Source organism: Grus americana, unplaced genomic scaffold (assembly GCF_028858705.1).
Source record: "Grus americana isolate bGruAme1 unplaced genomic scaffold, bGruAme1.mat H_35, whole genome shotgun sequence".
Lineage (NCBI taxonomy): Eukaryota > Metazoa > Chordata > Aves > Gruiformes > Gruidae > Grus > Grus americana.
In genome coordinates this window covers 47,951-68,897 of record NW_026561355.1, presented here as the reverse complement: position 1 = coordinate 68,897, position 20,947 = coordinate 47,951, and the positions used below count along the sequence as shown (strand labels likewise).

The 20,947-nt window shown below is 42.6% G+C and overlaps 1 protein-coding gene across 1 annotated transcript in view; it reads right to left on the bottom strand.

Annotated features, from left to right (window-relative positions):
• Window positions 1-20,947, bottom strand: part of LOC129200305 (mitogen-activated protein kinase kinase kinase kinase 5-like) — a 50,520-nt gene that overhangs the window by 7,140 nt on the left and 22,433 nt on the right. The window contains 11 exon segments of the mRNA XM_054811628.1: window positions 286-364; window positions 718-834; window positions 1,474-1,555; window positions 2,874-2,936; window positions 3,449-3,580; window positions 4,493-4,565; window positions 6,283-6,325; window positions 6,421-6,468; window positions 7,672-7,727; window positions 8,868-8,932; window positions 10,099-10,189. Coding sequence (XP_054667603.1) covers window positions 286-364; window positions 718-834; window positions 1,474-1,555; window positions 2,874-2,936; window positions 3,449-3,580; window positions 4,493-4,565; window positions 6,283-6,325; window positions 6,421-6,468; window positions 7,672-7,727; window positions 8,868-8,932; window positions 10,099-10,189 — 849 coding nt within the window.

Genomic DNA, 20,947 nt, shown 5'->3' with positions numbered 1-20,947 from the left:
AGAGCTGAAAGGCTACGCTGGTCATGCAAGGTTTCCACATAAACATTACAATGCAGCAATGAGATGGAACGGAACAGCAGAAAAATATGCACGTTTTAATTTTGGTTTTGGAAAACTGTGATTGAAGATTCATGTGTACGTGCTATTTCTCCTGGTTTTGTTTCTCCGATGTGCCAACGGCAGAAGAGACGTTCCAGAGTACAAAACAAAAGAATGACACCAATGTCCTCCATCGGTAGAAGCAAACCAACATCACAAAATGGACAAAGCACAGCGGGAACTTACAGTTTATCTCCGATGCCGTTCTTTCTGCCCTAATGTTCCTGTTCGTAGAACGAATTGTATGGCGGATAACGGAGTGAGGCTGCAAGGGTTATAAAGGGAAAAGCTGAGAAAAGTTGCATGGCTTCCTGTTGGATCTCAATTAACAATCACACCAACAAGGAGAAAGAATAGCTGTTGCAGTCACACACAGCAGCACCTTTGTCCTAGCCTCGCCCAGCCCGTGCACAGGACCCTTCTGTACATCCACAGCACAAGTGTGACAAGCGCTGCGGCAATATCTCCTGGCTTCTCCTGCATGGTAACTCTACAAATGGAGCTCTAAAAATACTGGAGCAGTGCCCCTTGTCAAGCTGCAATCTTACATTCCCAAAGCAAAGCAGGGTATTTAAACCACAGTTTTACCTAAAGACAGAAAAGAAAAGATGTTCTTACCTCAAAATCATCATCATCAACTTCACTGTAGTGTGTATGGTTGTCAGGATTATTAACTTTGTCCAACAGCTCAACCGCTAAAGATCTTGAAAGACCAGGCTGTCCTACAAAGCTATGCTAGAACCGCCAAAAAGAACAAGTTACAATATGCAACTGATGTGTAACTTTCACTAATAAACATCCCATACAGAACGTTCCTGAATTTTGCCTGCTTTCTGGGGGCTTGAGTATTTCTTTAATGACTCCTTAATGGCTAAACTTTCTAGCCCCTCCATAAGCACGGGAATGCCACACTTGTGGCCACTTGTAAATTGGAAATTAAACTCTGAGTCAAACAGTTACACCTTAACTTCACTTTTTACGTGAGTAGTTCAGTCAAGTTTAGGAAGGCAGAAATAGATACGTGAACAACTGCTAAATATATCCGTTTTCTATCTGGGTGACAGGAAGGGTCAAGTTCTATGCAGCTGTATCCAAGAGGCTCAGACATCCAGTTGCAGAAGGGACAAGGCTGAAGACAGAACAGGAAGCAAATTTCTGTAATTGTTCCTACCAAAAATCGTCTAAAAATCTTGATACTGAACAAAATCTTGCTACTTCCTACAGTTGGCCAATGTCTCTTTCCTTCGGATTTCACCACCCATGTTGTAAGATCAGAGGAGAGAAATTGTTCCAGTTTGGTTTCCTATTGATCTGTTGCTCATGTTGAAGCAAGAGATCTCTTATTGATGTCACTAAATGTTCCAAGTCACTTACAGAAAGGAGTCTGTCTGCTGTTGGCCTCTTCTTTGGATTTTTTGTAAGTGCTATTTTGACAAAATTATGGAATGTTGATGACCTGAAAGAAAAATGAGGTTTTATGTTTAATTTTTCAAGAAGATATTTTTGATTTTACCATAGTTACTAAACAGATTACAAAAGGGTGTGCTAAATTAAGAGTGTCATCCAGGTACCTCCTCTCAGGTTTGAATAATTACATTTCCAAGTTAACAAAACAGGAAAAAACCCATTCGAGTCATGGAATTTGCATGGAAAACATTTTGCTACAGAAAATAAACCAAACACTTATGCTGCTATTTCAACTTTTTCCAGTCTCAATTGTTATGGAATTAGATATCAGAAGTAAAAATTGTGAGTTATGTGCCCAGTAAACCCTCAAAATCTAGGCAAACCTACAAGTTTCACTGTTCTTGCCTACAGGTAGGAAAATAAAATACAAAGTTCTAGACAGAGACTCAACGTACTCTTTAAAATGCTTTGTTGATATTTTCCAAACAACTCAGGTGACTGTGTCATATCATCTCTTTTTAGATGGGAATTATGACTTGATGTTATGACCTGACCTACAGTTTTTCAAGCCTTTTTCTCACAACTGCATTTGTGTTAGCACGCCTCTTTGGGTGCAATATTAGCCCAAGTCTGCTTGCTTTCAAATCACATTACGAAATACGTTTCCTCTTCTAGCCTTAGCATTTCAGAAGGTGACACTGGAGCAGTAAAGTGCATTGGCTGGTGTTACACTGAGTGGCTTCAATACAGGAAACGTGCACTCAGAAGTGTTTTCTCTCCTCTAGCACACATCTGCCCACTCAAATACCTCAAGGGAAAGAGATTGAGTAAAAAATCCCGCATACCAGAATAGTTTTGAGTCTCAGAAATAAAATGTTAGTAAGTGTGGCACAAAATCCTGCAGGCACTAGGAAGGTATCACAGGTTAAAGAAATCATGAAAGGATTAAACGATTACCTGTCCCATTGACAGTAGCAAATGCCCTGTAATACGAATTAAGGGGAAAGGATAAAAATAATTTTCCTTCCTAGAACATAAAGAGGATGGAAGAAGGGAGATTTCATTTCCCTCTGGATCACTGGCAGGGATCAGTTTACACAGGTAGGGCTGCCCTGTCCTGTGCTGCTGGGTTTCTGTCATGTCAGAAAACATCTGCGGCTGGGACCTTAACCCTCTCGTCTGCTTTCAGACACCTATAAAAAGTAACTAGTTGTTTCTCTGTGAAACTTCCCATAAGTGAAACCACCTCTCAGGTCCCCCAGTTAAAAACTAGCACATGCTATTTTTCACTGCCTCCTTTTAATGATGACAAATAGTTTTTTCACATTATCTACAAAATATTGAACAAAGGAAAGAGTTTAACCTACCATTTTGCTTTTTCCTTTAGCTTCGGTGGTTGAAAATTACTTTTTGACATTAAAAACAAAGCCCTAAAAGGTAAAGGAAGAATAATGTTGTTGTTATATGGTAAAAAAAATAGTTAATTTCACTCCACTATCTAAACACTTTAATACTTTACAGTAAGAATCATACTGGTGAAACTGGATCATAGTCTATACTGTGTTAGACAACAGACACAGTAAAGCTGTTAATTTTCTTATCTTTAAATAAAATCTTTTTATCACCGTGCACAATCCTGTTAAACATAAGGCTTCAGCTTCTCTACTGATTTACTGCACCCGTTCTTAATCACATTGCTGTTGACACTACCAAGGGGCTGGGTTTTTTTAAAATTAAAAATGTCAACGATCATTTCAACTCTAAATTTAAGTCTGTATCTTCAGACTGATGTCTTAAAACCAGACACAGCTCACGCAGAAAATTGACAGCTGATGAAGGAGCCCTAGTGTGAGTTCCAGGATTGAGCTATGGAGAACGTTAAACTCTGTCGCCTGGGACTGAAGGGGGTCCTGAAGATAAGCAAGCTCCCCAGCCAGCAGACCTCATCGGGTGAAGATCAAACATGGGTGGCTGAAGCTCTGCAAGTTCAATCGCCGTTATGCCAACTGCCCAGATATCACAGAGCTGGTTATATCCACCGTTCTTTTCCACTGCTGCGACTTCTGGGGCCATCCTTTAAAAGCAAAGGCATCGTTCAATGAGAGCACCCGCCACTTCTGAATCAGTGCCTGCACAGGGGAGGCACAAAGCACGTCACGTAACCCCAGAGCAGAAAACCCCACAAAGAGCACAAGCCAGGGAAAAGCCTGATGCCCCCCTCCCCTCACCCAGCATTAGAGGAGCAGAGAAGCACGAAGAGGTTTTGCCTGAGGTCATGGGCTGGACAGCAGCGCTAGGAATAGAACCGGTCTCATGATTCCTGGTGAAATGCTTTAATGACCAGATAATCTTCCTGCCCTCAGTCCTCCTTCTCCAACAGGATAAAGAGGGCAGCGCACAATTAGAAGCCATTGTCTGGATTAAGCTGTACATACACATTCAGTCTGTACCAAGAATACCGCCCTAGGCATCTCAACTGCATCACGGTAATGCCAGAAACAAGCAGCAGTTAAATTTGCATATATAATCCAGCTCAAGATTTACAGTGATATATATGCATATTAAATGCTGTCTTATACGGACAATAATCAGTAAAGATGATTAAAAGACAGTTTAACATCTGTTTTTCTTCACAACTCTTTCCACAGAGAAATCGAAAAGACATTGCTTAGTTTATTCATTAAAAGTGTAAGAAGCTGCTGAGAAACTGAATGAGCATTAAGTATCCAGACAAAGAATGTTCTGCATTAATAAACTCGGGAGAAACAGCAATCCTGCCTCAAATATCAGGTAGCTTGTGTTACAGCAAAAGTCAGTTACAATCAGCGCTTCCCAGACTTTTACCCTTTGGACATTTTACTTGGAAGAAAGGGAATTAAGGCAATTTAAAAATGTGTGTATACTTCAGTGTGTGTATTTTAGAATTCTTGGCATAAGTACAGACTTGGCTTTGCACGCAATCACAGCAATCAACGTAGTTTATTACCAGTAAGGGGTACCAATAAATGATTTCCTCTTCGCAATGGTGGCTGTTATTTTTGCTGCTACACCGAAGTCAGCTGGAAAATGAATTATCATAGACTCAGACATCTCATTTTAAGACCTGAATTCTACTCTAGGAAGTATTATATTATGAAAGAACAATCACATTTCTCATCCAAATTAAAAATTAATTCCACTTCAACAGTTAAAGACTGATAATGAGATCAGCTAACATCTTCACTGACATGACTTCAAATTGAAAAGCTGAGTTTCTACATGCAGCTCGCTCACTATCCTGTTCCTCTCCTAGCTGTTTTTCCATCTCACAAGACAGCAACCAAGCAACCTCACAAAATTTAGTGGATATTCATTTAATATTCGAGAGGAAAAACAGCATCATGCTTTGGAAACGGTACTATTTCTGTGTTACTTATGGAGGAACTGCGGGGGACCATCTGTTCTCCTTTCTGGAGACTGTCTAGGGGACAATAATCCCTTGCTCTCAGAGCTGCAGATAATCAGGTGGTCTTGCAGAGCCAAAAATCATTTCAGTCCTTTTTATTTTTATTGCATTTGTAGCATGATAGCTGGAGGATAATTGTAGGCAAATATAACTAGCTTAGCAGGCAGAAGGAAGGTATCCGTGCATAAACCAAGTTTAATGCAGTCAGTGGAATCTCCTATCAGTTTCAAGGTTTTATGCTTTAAAAAGCCATACTTTCCTAGCACAGCACTCCTGGTTCACCAGGGAGCACAGGGGAGTAAATATGTTGAACCACACAGCTTTTCTGAAAAGTAATGATGCAGCTAGTGCACAACCACCCCGATTCCAACACGAGAAACAGTAAGATGCGGAGCATCTCAGTCCTTCTCCCAGGATATCTGCTCCTGTCTCCTGCAGAGCCTTAACTACACATAGACTTCTGTGACATGAGGCAGTAGACAGGCAGATTGGGGTTTTGAAGGCAGCACACTCAAACAACAAGAAATCCAGCCTGTTTGTGCCCCACGAAATGCAAAACGTCACTGGAGGAAACCAGTAATACAGAGCTCTTCTGAGTTTTCACCTATTGACCTCAGAGCGCTTGCAAAGGAGGAGAGTTTCCTCTTCTCCACCTGTATGGAAATGCCCAACGTCATACGCTGGGCTAGAGGCACATGCAGAATCGAACCCCACTCTTCCACAGGCTGCCAGGCTCAGGGGATCTCACACAGCAGTGGATCCTTGGAGGCTCCAAGGGAGAAATGCCATTCTGGCTAGGAACAAACACACTGATACCCAGGTAACCCCAACCTGGCAAATTCCAGGTAAACCTGGGAGGCTTCAAGGGTTGGCAGTTGAAAAAAAGAAATTATCTGTAACTTCTTGATAGAATGCAAAACTTCTCATGTACACAAGCCCATGGGTATACCCTTTCTGTCGTCAACTATTGCCCCAAAAAAGAACAAGAACATCCTGCGGTGCAAAATCAAATGGTTCATGCCGCTGAGAACAGTATCTAATAAAATTGACTGCAACAATACAGGAGATCTGCTTTATTATGCTTTATCATCCGTAGCAAGCTCAATCTTTGCTGTACATGTGCTGTTCAACACAAAACAAAGTCTTACAAAAGCTGAATATTCTTCTTGGGAGGCATGGTCTCTACATTCTGGTTATTTCTTTGTCTTAATGGAAAGACAAAAGGTAACTGGCTACATCAAAGTATCCCAGCTGGTACCGTAGCTTTTGAACGATCAAATTAAAACACTCCCGTTTTCTTTCTGTCTTACTATTCAATCCAGGGAACTTACCTAATTTGACATCTCCATGGTCTGTTAGTAGAATATTTGCACCCTAAAACATAGTAAATAGAAAGTTAAAAAAGCTTTATCAGCAATATTTTTCTGCACTAGAAAGTTTAAGCTAAGTTTCTCAAAGTTCCAAGTTACCTTGATATCTCTATGCATTTTGCCCTTCATATGCAAATAAGCAAGACCCTGGAAATAAAAGAGATACAATGCTTCATTTTGCCATTTGTTAACATACTACGAAGCCAGTCCCATTTAATAAATTTAAATTACTCTGTGTATTTTATTTGAAAGGGGAGAAATTTGAGATTTGCAGATAAGACGTACAGTGGATTCTCTTCCTCAGCTCTCCCAGCTCCAATGAATACATGTGAAGACTCGCTTAAGCCAGCCCTGGTGTAACATTTTACATAGATATATACGTATTTTCAAAACAAACCTCAAGGTACATAACCTATTCCCTTTACTAAAATTAACTATATTATTTGAAGTCCTGAAGGTTTCAACCAGCAGGTGTTTAGCCTTTTAGCTACCCTTTCAGCAATACAGAAGGGCTCAGGAATAGAAATGCCGAGCAGATTAGTTCACAAGTCTACACCGCTGCCTCTGGCAGTGACCAGTTCGGCCACTGCTTCAGGGAAAGGTGTGCATCCCCATGATTCCCTCATGGAATTATTCATGGATACGCCCAGTGGGGGAAGAAAAATTCAGTCAAAAAAACAAGCTGCCCGCATCATCTTATCTTGCATTGCTACAGTTTTTAGCAATCACAAAATGAAACAGAATTTTAGACACCTGGTTGCAGTGTTTTTCCTCTACGAATTATTAGAACTTACTGCCACAGATGAAGCAGGCAGTTTAAAATGTGCCTTTTTTTCATTACTAAGCTACTTACCCTTGCCTACTAGGTATTAGCTGTTTTTTGCAACGAAATTCCAAAATTTATCCTAACCAACTGCTGCACTGAATCACTGTAAGAACAATGGATGAATATAGCCCAGACAACACTGTGGTCACAGCCTGCGAAGACCAGTCCCCTGCTGGGCCACCGAACAAACAGGAGCAGGATGGAGTTTTAGTATTTTGGTGCCGCAGTGGGATCCTTGTGTAAACTGGATCTGCTCATGTAAGCTCCTTTGCAAATTACAGCACAGAACACTGCTCCGACAATGAGTTTAAGCAAATATTTGCACTACGCTACTGGAGTTTCTTGCTAATTTTTATTTACAATATGGAAACTAACAGATAAACCCTGGATCATTGCTTTCAGCTAGATTCCCAGCGCTTACAAATGTAAGTGATGGTACAGCAGTGATTTCTGAAATCATCTTCTGTATCTACTTTCTGTACGTGGAGGAAACACTTCATTGTATACCTGCAGAAGTACAGTACCTGTAAAGTTTCCCTGCATACATATGCAATTTGTAACTCTGACAGAGGGCCTGTTACTGAAAAAAAAAAAAGATTACAGAGTGTGTAAGTCTACAATATACAACACACAAATAACATTGTGAAGCAGCCAAAAAGTGGTATCTCCACGCAAAAGTCAAAGACCGATTTTACATGAACTGTATTTTACATTGAGCTGAGAAGAGGGTTTTGTTTGCTTGTTTTACAGAAAGGCTTTCTGTAAAAAAAACCCCAGCACAGTAACAGAAGACAATACCCACAGTGAGAAGAAAATCTGTTTTGACAGAAATCTAATTATCATTTTACAAGTGACTTCGTAGTAATGCAATATCCTGTATTCTGAGGAAGGTAAAAAACAATAAAAGTGACTTCTGCTAATTTTTTAATATCTGAAACGGCAATGTTCTATACTAGGGGCCTATGGGACTTAGAATTGTTTTAAAGCTATTTTACTAACTGGCTGAAAAATAAAGCAGACAGCGCTCTGCTATTCTAAAACTCCATGTTATCATTTGAAGGCAGAGCAAGTCCCCAGACTGCTTTTCCAGCAACCCCAATAAATCCTTCTACAGAATCAATAACTCTAGATGAAACCTCAGAGGGGAAAATAATAATAATAGAGTAGCATGGTATTGCACAGGAGCAGGAATAAGAGTAAATTTTATCCTTTAAAATGAAATTTTGAGACTTCCCAGTGCAAACCCCTTCTTCTCACCATGTACAGTCTCCATATCCAATAAATGTGATTTCTGGTTGTGAACTTTTTAGAGGTTTTTTTCCCACCCCTTCAGAAACTGTTCCTGCATACGGCATTGAGACATGGGCAAGCTCCCAGCATACAGCAACTGAAGAGCTCTCCACTGCAATAACTCAAGCTCTTTGAGTCAGTCCCATAAGCATCATGAAGAAAAATAAACAGTGTGATGATTTAAAAATAAAAGCATGTCCTGTCCTAGAATGATAGGGTATTTGCCCAAAATGATGATCAGCATATCTGAGAAGTGCTCTCAACAAAATCTTTTGACTGTAGCTAAAAAACCACTGTTCATGCCCTAAAAAAAACCACGTGCAGTGCCTGGCCAGTACCAACCATTCCTCATTAGTTGGCTTATTATTTATTTTTCTTCTTTGCAGAAAGCTTCCAAAAGGTACAAATGTTAAAATAAGTTTCAAAGTACCATGGTAAATATCTTGGAGGGATCCCCCACCGCAGTATTCCATGCATATCCACAGCTTTTCACGGCTATCAAAAGAAATTTAAAACACAGGCATCAGAAGCTGATTGATCTGTATAACAACAGAGTTCTGTATAACAACAGAGTTCATTATTTAAAGTATTTTCTATCAGTCTTGATCATCTTTGTTAAAAAAGACATTCTGATACAGGACTAGCTGTGAGACGTTTTACATGTTATTAATAATCTCAATACAAATTCTCACTTATCAAAATGAAAATTTTATGCCAAAGTCACTGAGAAATCTTTAAATGTTATCAGACCTAGAAGCTGTTGCTTTAACTCTTGCCTCCTAACTGCAATGAAGAACACGCAGAAGAAATACCTGAGGTTTATCTGCTATCAGCAAGACTCCATTAGATAACACACTAAACTCGGTTTCAATCTTAAATTGAAATTACCTAATTATATCTAAAAAACTCTTCATGGCCTCCAAAAGGGGGACTGGGATTTTAAAATTTAGCCATTTTTTTCCAGTTTGGAAGGCTGTACAGATTACTTAAAAAATGCAGCCCTCCAAGAAATCTAGAGAGGAAGCCTCATAGAAAAAGACCAAGCAGGCAAAGCGGTGATATATATTCCCACAGAGCCAACTGATAAATAGCAGAGTTTCACAGAAATGGAAAATACTCCCCAATTTTCTATCTAACATTTAATGTGTGCACTTGAAGATGCAGCCAGCTGGCATCACCTTGTTTCTGCCTCTCAGTACATCGCATCTGTTAACCCAGAACTATGAGAAATGTTATTACCAGCAGCTCAGATTTAGGGTTTTGCTCTTACAACTCACCGGTTGTACTTCTACAGTACACAAGACTACCATCAAATAAAATATCTAAAAGCAATTCTGCTCTAGATAAATAACGAGCTAGTTTTATATTAAAAGTGATACATGTTTAAAATCTGCCCCGCAAGTGAGTAGAATTGGATATGTTGCAAGAATCTCTAGGGGAAAAGTTTCTTTCTGTTCCTAGTGATAAAAATATTCCAGCCTTTTGGCCAGCAGAGAAAACAAAGTATTAGTCACTTTTTTTTTTTTTTTAAAGCCAACTGGGAACTGAAGCGAATTCAACCTAGAGAACACTGAGAGAGGATATAAGTACTAAACCAGTCTGAGCCTTGTCTTGGGAAAGAACTAACAGAAATGCACGTTAAAAAAAAAAGGGGGGTTTACCTGAGATAGCTCCCAAAATAGGCGACAATGTTGCAATGTTTGCATTCTTTAACCATATAGATTTCCTGTTGTATCAATGAAAAGTCGTCTCCTGAAAAAGAGGAAGCAGCCACAGTTACATCACATGCAACTGAACGTTCAAATAGATCTGAGAGTGTCCACGTAACTCATAAAAACGAGCCATAGGCCTGGATAACTGCTAAGCCCTCCAGGAGGGTTTTCCAGCACGGCGGCCCATTCAGCAAGAGTTATCTACATCCACCATCCTTCCAGTTTCCACCCTTTATTACATCCTTTGCATGAGGCGCGCACATTTCTTGAAGACCCACAGAGATGGGCTGGCCTGGTGGCCTGAACATGACCCATCAGCTCAGAGAGCTCGGCACGCACCGAAAGCCTTCTGAAAAAGAAGGAAAGGGATCCCACAGAGGGATGGCAGCATGTGAGACAACTCCGGAGCAGTCCCTGTGCAGCCATGGGACAGCCCCAGTTTGGAGCTGATCTAGCTTTACTGGGACATGGTGCTCACAGCACAAGGGTCCCAACACCAGAAGGAAAGATTGCTGCAAACTAATTCCTGAGTCCCCTGCCTGAAACCAGAAGAGATCACATACCAGAGGCTCTTTATTAAAAGTATTTCATTGCAAAACGACCCTGACAGAGCATATGGCCTGCCCGCCCACTCAGCCACCGCTGACTCAGAAGAGAAGCGCAGAATCCTCAACACGGATTGCCTTGTTATGAGTGCATTTTTGGATGAGGACAGCTACACAAGCACATTTGCACATCCTAATATTCTTTGCAAAAAAAAAATATCTACTGAAAAATGTTATGTACAGAGCAATAGCCTAGCATGTTTCTGCCACTTTAAAGAATTATAAATAAATTAATTAATTACAGATGCAACAAAGCAAACTAAAATATCTGAAAGCTAGGAAAAACATTGGTATACTTTTATTAAATCCTGTTGACAGAATTTCCAAAGAGAGGATGGGAACATCCTTCTGTTCCCCCCACGACCTAGAGCTCAGCTTTGCCTCCCTGAGGCTCAGGGCAGGCTTAGACCCAGTCCAGCGCTGGGGCTCCTACGGAGGCTCGGATCAGCCAGCTCTGGAGGAACAGCCCAAACACTAGCAATGACATATCAGATAACATCAGCACAAATAACATCAGAAGAGCAAAAGGGCAAAATTCAACCTGTTAGGCCATCCCAGACATGCGTCTGCTTTGTGATCGTGCATATATATATACTTTACTACCTTTAGTCTTCCTTTGGCATGAACAAAACTTCTGCAACAGCTTGCAAGACACAAAAGACTAGAATGTAGATAAAGGTTTCAGGTTTTAGATAAAATGCTGCTCCACACAGTGTGGTAGCTACCATGTCCTGTCAAGGCAAAAATTGCTTTGCGTGTTTACAGATTCACAGAATCCCAGACTGGCAGGGGTTGGAAGGGACCTCTGGAGATCATCTAGTCCAACACCCCTGCTAGAGCAGGATCACCCAGAGCAGGTTGCACAGGATCGTGTCCAGGCGGGTTTTGAATCTCTCCAGAGAAGGAGACTCCACAACCTCTCTGGGCAGCCTGTCCCAGTGCTCGGTCACCTCAAACTGAAGAAGTTTTTCCTCATACTGAGATGGAACTTCCCGTGTTCCAGTTTGTGCCCATTGCTTGTTGTCCTGTCACTGGGCACCACTGAAAAAGTCTGGCCCCTTCCTCTAGACACCCACCCTTTAGATATTTATAAGCGTTGATCAGATCCCCTCTCAGTCTTCTCTTCTCCAGCGTAAACAGACCACTTGACCTTATTGAATTTCATATGGTTCCTCTTTGCCCAATTCTCTAGTCTGTCCAGATCTTCCTGAATGGCAGCACAGCCTTCTGGTGCATCAGCCACTCCTCCCAGCTTAGTATCATCAGCGAATTTGCTGAGGGTACACTCTGTCCCCTTGGTTGTTTTTTTTACTTTTGTTTAAAGTTTCACTAGTAAAAGTTATCACCTTCTATCAAAGTCAGGGATGTACAACCCAGAAAACATACTTAATTTATATGATTTTGACAAGTCCAAGAGGTCTCAAGCACTGTTGTACAATCTCTTTGGATTCTTCACGTGTTTGTTTAACAATGTTGGAGCGAGTCCAGAGGAGGCCACGGAGATGATCCGAGGGCTGGAGCACCTCTGCTATGGAGACAGGCTGAGAGAGTTGGGCTGTTCAGCCTGGAGAAGAGAAGGCTCTGGGGAGACCTTAGAGCCCCTTCCAGTCCCTGCAGGGGCTCCAGGAAAGCTGGAGAGGGGCTGGTGACAAGGGCAGGGAGTGACAGGCCAAGGGGAATGGCCTGAAGCTGCAGGAGGGAGATGGAGATGAGATGTGAGGCAGAAATCCTTCCCTGTGAGGGTGCTGAGGCCCTGGCACAGGGTGCCCAGAGAAGCTGTGGCTGCCCCTGGCTCCCTGGCAGTGTTCAAGGCCAGGTTGGATGGGGCTTTGGGCAACCTGGGCTAGTGGAGGGTGTCCCTGCCCATGGCAGGGGGTTGGAACTAGATGGGCTTTGAGGTCCCTTCTAACCCAAACCATCCTAGGATTCTATGATAGCTATTATTTTTAATAATCTCTTTGAAAATAGATTTGTTTATTTGCTATGCTTTGAAGCAACTCCGCTGAGCAACAATGACCCACAGCAGCCAGTACTGATGTCCAGGTCCACAGCATTTACCAACCCTTTGAGATCCCCGGCTCTCCAGACATACACCAGTACATAGTAGGTGTTTACAGATAGAGCGAAAGAAGTGCCAATTTGGTATAACAATTTCCAAATGATCACAACCTTTATGTCTAAATGATTACCAGACTTTTACTTAAGAAAATAACTACAGAATAGAAAGGTAGAAGGGAACACACTCGTATGTGCAAATCCCTGACTGATTTCAGTAAATCCTCAAGGGCTTCTTGAAGTTGAATTGTATGGAGAACCACTTCACTGGGACAGGAAAACACGAGTAGAAGAGCTTCAAATGTCAAGAGTCTTTTTTAAAACATAAGTAGTATTTTTTTAAATAAAAAAAAAAAGCAACACGATGTCCATAAATTTAGCACAGATTTCACACTGTGCTTGCTTTATGGTTTACCTTTCAACTACGACTTTGCCTGAATTCATGCACCCTGCCTATAAATGATTACTTATGAACAAAGGATTTTGGAGTTTGAATGAGATTGATTCATTTCTCCCATTTCTCTGACAAACTTCCTGAGGGACACTGTTGAATGCTCACAGATAACTAACTGAAGCATTTTAAAACTACAGAAGTTTTTCAAGAAAGTCAAATCTAAGCAAGTTTGAAAGCAAAAGCCTCCCACCCCACTCCAAAAACGGTACTGCCTTTCTCTAACGCTACTAGCTGCCCAGGACTTCACAGTATTGAACGCTAAATACCCCTGCTCTCTTCTTGAACTGCCATCTTAAAATCGAAGAATCTTCAATGTGTCAGAAGCAGCATTTCTGAACAGCTAGATACCATCATATGTGGAAGTCATGAGCAAGAAGCTTTCCCATAACTGCAAAAACTTGTAGGCAGCAGCAAGAATTGCCCTTCGACAGCACATCGATTGGGCTGCCTGGTGTGGAGCACCAGGAACAGCAGTTCTAGGAACCGTGGCTAATGGGGGAAAATTGAAGGAAATACAGTGATAGAAAAAGACCGACAGGCGAAAAGATAGCAATCTTCATGCACATAAAAGATATCAGGGAAGGGGGAGAAGGGATAATCCGTTCTCCACTTTTATGATAGGACAATTAGCAATGGGCTTAAATTGCCTTAACCTACATTCCCTGTACAGATGGAAAGCTTCTCCTACCGGAGCAACATCAGAGCGCTGAATTTGAAGGCATGGGAAGCTGTGAAATTTCCCACCAGTGGAAAAAAAAAAAAAAAAAAAAAAAAAGAAAACACTGAACAACTACCCATCAGGAGTGACTGAAGCTGATCCTGCCTGTAGTAAAGGAGGACAGAAAAGATTACCTCTTGATTTGCAATTAATAAATGAAGAATTGATGCAAGAAATAGAGTTTCCTACAGAAAAGGCGGGGGGGAAGAGGAAAGGGGGGTGCAGGATGAATACAGACAGGGAGCTGATAGAAAAGTAGCAAACAGATGAAAAGAAGAGGAGAAGTATCCATGAGAAAAGTTTGGCTAAAATATGTAGAAATGATTCTGAAAGATCAGACACAGAGATAGGAGAGATGTATAGTTGTTCAAAGACGACAAGAGTGAATTCAAAACAAAGGAATTCAGAGTTTCCAGGCAGCTGGAGTATTAATCTTGGCAAGAGATGCTGGAATAGGGCAAAAATTAAATATCCTTGGATAGCACGAAAAAAAAAAGACGACAGTAAGACAAAGAATTTGTAGAAAATACTTCATCGAGAGGGAGACAGCAAGATAAAAAGAATTAGATCAAAGGTGACAATATATCCATACAAAGAGATTTTCATCTGTTTTAGTCATCAGAGATTGCTTGATGCTAAATAACATGGAATTGGAAAAATGTACTTTTTGTCTACTCACATGTTTGCAATTATGGGTTATGTGGCATGCTGAGCAAAAACATCGTTTAGGGAGCTGCTGTAAATCACACGAGCGGTGTGGTGAGTCACTGCAGCTTGCTACTATTATGTAATTTTACCTCTGCAGCAAGACACACAGGACACAACAGAGGGTTACAATGGAATATTCTCCTCTGATCACAGCTCACAGTCGGGGCTGCTCTGCTTGGCACAACCAGCTGCTTGTTCTCCAGCACAGCTGGCAGGGAGGGGACCGCTGAAACTTGCGGCCGTATCATGGTGTGATCCGATCGGATCAGGTTTCAGAAACTAAGCAAAGTAAGGCTTGGTAAATTCAAAATAAATCCATATTTAAACAGGAGATCATCGAGAAAACTGACAGACCATTAACACTAGTGAATTATTCTATTTGCAGACACTACTTCTCACCTATGTGGAACTGGCATCTACAGATGTCCTGCCAAGTTGTCCTAGATGGAGAGCATATGTATGCTGGATCCACACACCCCACGCTGCAGCACGGGAAGGATCTGATGGCTCTAGTGCCTATCACACAGCGCTATTAGGTCTTCTGAGCATGCCTGACCTTGATGGGTTTTAAGCAAGTTTACTCCTGGTCTTAATTTCATGTGCTCTACTGACCGCTTTGAGTGGTGCCACCCTGCAGAAAGATGCAGGGTCACTTCTCACGACTCCTCCTGGGTCAGCTGTGAATCCCTTTGTTGTCCAGAAAGCTCCTCAGGGAAGAAATTCATAGTTACTGTTTTAAATTGGTTTATTCTGCATTACTTCAGTGCTGCATCACAGGGCTGATGCTGTGCGGGAACAGAGGGAGGGACGGGCAGGCAGCGTCCAGGGCTCGCACGCAACTGGGAGGAGAGAACTGACGGCATTCGGAGACATGCACGGTGTCACCAAAGGGTGGGACAGAACCACTTACTAAGAGGCCAGACCTTCAAGGTGCCAGCCAGCCTGCCAGCACTCCTGCCCCGAGCTAGTGCCCTCAACACGCGGTCCTCATGTGCCCCAGCATGGAAGGCAGACACGACAGGCTGCCTGGAGGAGGTGTGACATGCTCCAAAGCTTATTCTCCAAGTCCTCCTACAGAGCTTGACTGTAGGTATTTCGCAGACCTGGGACTTTTAACACTGTAATTAACATTTGTTATTTAGAAGTGAGATGACGTTTAGCCAGGTGGACGCTGCTGTACAGGATGCTGAAGGACGAAGAGCAGGGTCACACCATGCTCCCCAGTTCTCACTCCCTCACTCCAAACCACTTTCCTGAGCGTTCAATCTCCGCTGATGAAAGGGATGGCTTTCCTGATACACAGGCTTTTGCTTAGATCGGAGTTTGCTGCCAGTCTTTCGCCTCTACCCTCGTTAAGTTTAACTCCTGAGACGTTTTCCAATCCCCATGTAGATAGGCTGATGAGCAATACAACTGAACAACAGCCCCAAAATATTTTTGGGAGAGTGGAGAGGATGCAAGGCATTACTGCAGCATCCCACAGCTAAACTCCCACAAAACTCCTGATTTCATCACCACCCTGCAGATCTGCATTGCTCTTTACCGACCATTTTTAAAACTGCGAACAATCCTTTCAAAGCTTCACAACTTTAAGAAGCAGAATAATTTAAACCGCACTCAAGCATCCGAGCTGTTTTATCCATACCTCTTTTCTTGGGATTCAAGGAAACCTGCAGTCTGACAGAAAGAATTTAAATTCCCCAAACGTGAAGCTCAGAAACTTGATTCCAAGCAGGAAACAGTTATTTGGAAACAATGATGTTTCCACCAGCAAATTTTACTGCCAGGCATTTTGCTGCCAACTGCTAACCACTGATGGTACTGATTATCTCTCCACTGATATAAAATATTACTGATGGTGATGTGCTGCCACAGCAGCACAAGGGCTGCAATAAGCAGCACACAAGTGTTTGGAGTGACTGGTCTAATGACAGAAACGATTTCCCCGTGTATGTTCTCCTCTGCCCTGCCTGAATCCTATTTATGAACAGCCATGTGCACACATAATCTATGTTCCTATTCCATATAATCTATATTTTTATTCCTTAACACTTTCATCTCTTCTCTCTCCTTGCCTTATCTACTTATTGTTGTACATCTCAGCCTTTCACGATCCCATTTTTACTCTCCCTTCTCACGACTGCTGTCTCACTATTGCTATTTTTCTTCATGTGTTCTGTCAAATAACGTGTCCTCCTGATTCACCCGTTCACAATCTGCCTTCACCCCAAGTGTCGCACTCTTTATTACCTTCCAACTAAAACGTGTGATTTTTCAGCTTCTTTCCTACTCATAACAACGCCTTCCCCACCACAATCCCTTCTGCTGGCCTTCTTCATCCAAGAAACTCTGTGTTGTAAGTGAAAGCTTACACTACACGGAAACATGAGCTCACCCACTCTGGACAAATACATTTCTGAAAGAAGAGCAGCAGATTATTAATGCATTATAAGTACGCAAAGTAAAATTAGACCAGATTTCAAGAAGTTAAATTTAATTAAAATACTGGGAACTCTACATTGGAAGACCATTCTGTCTCTGTTTTGCTTTGTGTACGCTCCACAGGCGGGCTGAGCAGCTGTGCAAGTGCAGCAGTACCACTGCGGACATGGCACGGCACAAGGCAATGCCCAGGCTTTAACGGCTCTGGCACACTTGGAAGCTTAGGCGTTCAGACAGACGGAGCATGGTGTAAGGAACTGTACACCCGCCTCTCCCAACCAAACGGTGTTGGTGTCTCCCAGGCTATGGCGATGCTAGCCTGGTGCCACGGGAGGTGGCAGCCAGCAAAGGAGCACAGGAATCAGAAGCAAGGGCTTCTGGCAGTGTCTGACCAGCTGCTGTTCAGTGCCTAAAACCTGTGTATATTTAAACCGCCATGCACAAAGGACACGATCCCAAGCCTGACCTGGTTATACAACACAAGGCAGTGAAGGTGTAAGTGGTACTGAGAAGATGTTTTCATATTTCTTCAACCCCAGGTGCTGCCAACAACAGTTCAACCTCTGCAGGCTTACTTTAAATAAGCCTCAGGCTTGTTCTTCTCCATAGCTCAAAGCATCTCTAGGGAATTTATTACACAAAGAATAAGGCTGCATGGCTGCAGTACCCTTCTTCAGCCCTGCAAACGCCCTAGACTGATAGTGCAGCTCTGCTGTGCTGCAGTCGTGGTCCAGAGAGCACAAACCACCATCGCAGCCTGACTCAGCCTCACGGCTCTGTTTCTGTGCGGAATACAAACCTCTGCACGTGAACCATGAGATACAAAACAAACATAACGAACCAGACCTGGCTTTGAACGTACTGAGCACAGTACTACACACCTTTGGATGACTATTTTCCCTTGAAGTTCCAACTCCAGTTTAAGATCCAACCTGAAATAAGTAACTGGCTACTTCTGGTCATCACAGGTACCTCAGATGGAAAACACAAACATTGGACAAAACTAAAACCAGCAATGAGATTCTTCTGTAACCTTGCAAAAGGTACAGAGTACGACAGATTACCACAGCCCTCTGAGTGTCAAAGGTCTCCGAGGGCACTATTTAGCCTTACAGCAGTATTTACAATAGACATTAGTAAATTTGCTAAATATTTTGTTGATTACACTTTCCCAGGGAGAAAGTTCTGTGGCATAAAACTACACTAGCAAATAGTTACCTCTTTGTATCGACTCCCCTCTCAATTCATCTGCTAAACCCATAGAAGGAAGTGGCTTTAGTGTTTCAGATGGTTTTGGCTTCTATGCTGCTGAGTACAGTTGGATTAGTTTCTGAAATAGAATTGGCTCCCAAATTATTTGAAGCATTTGTACTCAGTGAATGCTGGGAAATGTCATTAGCGTGCCATAATACTTTTGCCTAATGCTCTCCAAAGTCTATGCCAAATAAAAAAAAAAAAACAGTGAAAAACACTTGTCTATTTTGATTTTAGCAGCACAGCTTAAGTAACTGTGGTAGCAGACCTAGCGTACAGCCCAAAAATTCAAATAAATTAATGACAGTAACCTTCCAAGTAGAGAGTTTATTTCCTTTGCCTGGAGAACAGCCAAAGGAAGGTAAGAGCAGATGAAATATGTATTCGTGTTGGGGTCTTGTTGCAAGCTGGAGTCTCTTTGCCTACCAGCTCTCTCGCTACCTGCAGTAGATGAGGGAGGAACACAAACAAACCACAATTCATCCCCCATCCGCCATTTCAGCAGTTTTGCCGGGTCTCCCAAAATACTGCCATCTTATTGTGTGCAGTTTCTTGCAGCTTTAATTCAATGCATTCCTCACCTCCTCTGGGGCACTCTCTGCTTCGGTCTTTTGTCTTCTGCTCCCAGTTCCCCCATCATGTTGAGTTTGGAGCTCTTATTTTTCCATCTGTTAATTAATTCCCATCTATGAGCCACCTCCTCCTCCTCTCCAGAAGACGGTGTATATAAATCACAAGCCTTTTTCTCTGGTGACTAACTTACAAAATTTATTACCAGTCTTTTTTCTAGTTGTGCCCTACGGACTGACAGGAGCTCGTGCTGGTGCTCGGAGGGGCTGCACTCCCTGGGGGACCACCACAGCTGAGCTGCAACAGCTTCTAATGCTGGCCCAGTCCAGGAATTGATGGTGCTCTGCAAGTACAGTCCAACAAAGCTATACAAACCCCTTAAAATTAGTCAATTAGTCAGAACATTGAAGAGAGGAGCAGATGAATTTTATTTTTTTTTTAAATCTGGAAGACTTTGAACAGCCATGTCTTCCTGCAAAGACAGTAAGCTGTTACAGTCCAGCCACCCTGCAAAGGCAGTGGACATCCCAGAGAATGAAAAATAAACAAATGCTGCAAACCCTCCTTAAAAACAAAACAAACCCCCAACAAGATCTCTGCCAAGAGGCCGTGGGTGTACATGCTATGGACGGAGATCAGGCTGGCAATATTTAAAAGAAGATATATTATAAAAAAATAAAATAAAAAGAAAAGAACTCGCCAAACTAGAAGAAATCGCTTCCATGTGGCAAGTCAGACCAACAACATAATGAAACATGTAAGACATGGTCGTCAGTGCTAATTAAAATGGGGTTCTCAGTAGTGGTGACTTTGGGCCAGAGTCTTGCACTTTCCACTGTAGTGCATAAGCAGCACCAAGCCAGGCAGGGGCGGCTCGGCCTCCAACGGGTCCTGCTCTTCCCTCAGCTCTAACGGCAGAGGATTCAGCCTCTGCTTCACTTCAGTTTTCAAAGCAGTTCTTCAAATTAACAATAAAACCAGACCTACTTCCTTTAGATAAGGTGCAGTGACGCGAACACTCGAGGAAGCCTCTCACTACGTTAGCAATAGGTCAATGCTGTCCTTTTTCTGTCATTAAAGCATTGCTCTGCCCCATCGTAGACCTGCTGGAAGATAAACCCAGTGGTGGCTTGCTCTCCCTGGCACCACTGCCCTGAACACTGCCCACAGCACTTCAGCCAACCAGGGGCTGAGGGATCCCGGCTGTGGTTTCCACTGCATTTATCATTGCCTAATTAGTCTTAGCGCTGCAATCCATGCACATAAGGAAAGGTTAGTAGACAGAGTCACCCAAAGGCAGCGGTTTTAGCTTCTCCCCTGAGCCTCCCCACACTTCTTCCACCTTCAGCCTTCAAAAACATCTCTTTGGCTGCACAGTGAAGTGGATCACAGAACCAACCAGAATTAAAAAGTAACCCTGCACTGAGTCCGGTATGGGGCCCTTCAGTCCTGCATCCCGTCTCCAACAGAGGATGCCAAGGAAGTATTTAAAAACAGACCACACAGGGATGCTTCCCCCAAACACCCTCCCCACCTCCAGAGATTTATGGCTCAGAAAAACTTCTCAGTCATAGATGTGATCTTTGTATTTAATAGTCTTTCATGTATTTTTCTCTCATATAAATCCGCACAGTTGCTTTTTGCACCTATGTAAAACACAACTTAATACAATGAGGAGTTTCACAGAACTTGCAGAGAAAACCACATTTCCTTGTTGCTCAGAGCCTGCCATCCGCTCGCTGCACCCATTGTCTCCAAACCCGCCCCGAGCTCGGTCCCCTCATCTGCTTTCACCTAAATACGCACCCTGGTACAAGGGACGCGGCAGCACGGGGATGGGATGAAGCACACAAGGCCAAGAGAACTATCCTGCCCGTTGCTACGTACTGCCGTTCAGTTCAAAAAAACAAACCCCAAATGAGAGGAAAACCCACGCTGTGCACCGCATCAAAGAATCACAGGGCAAGAGGCAGTTCTGCTCCAAAGAGGTTA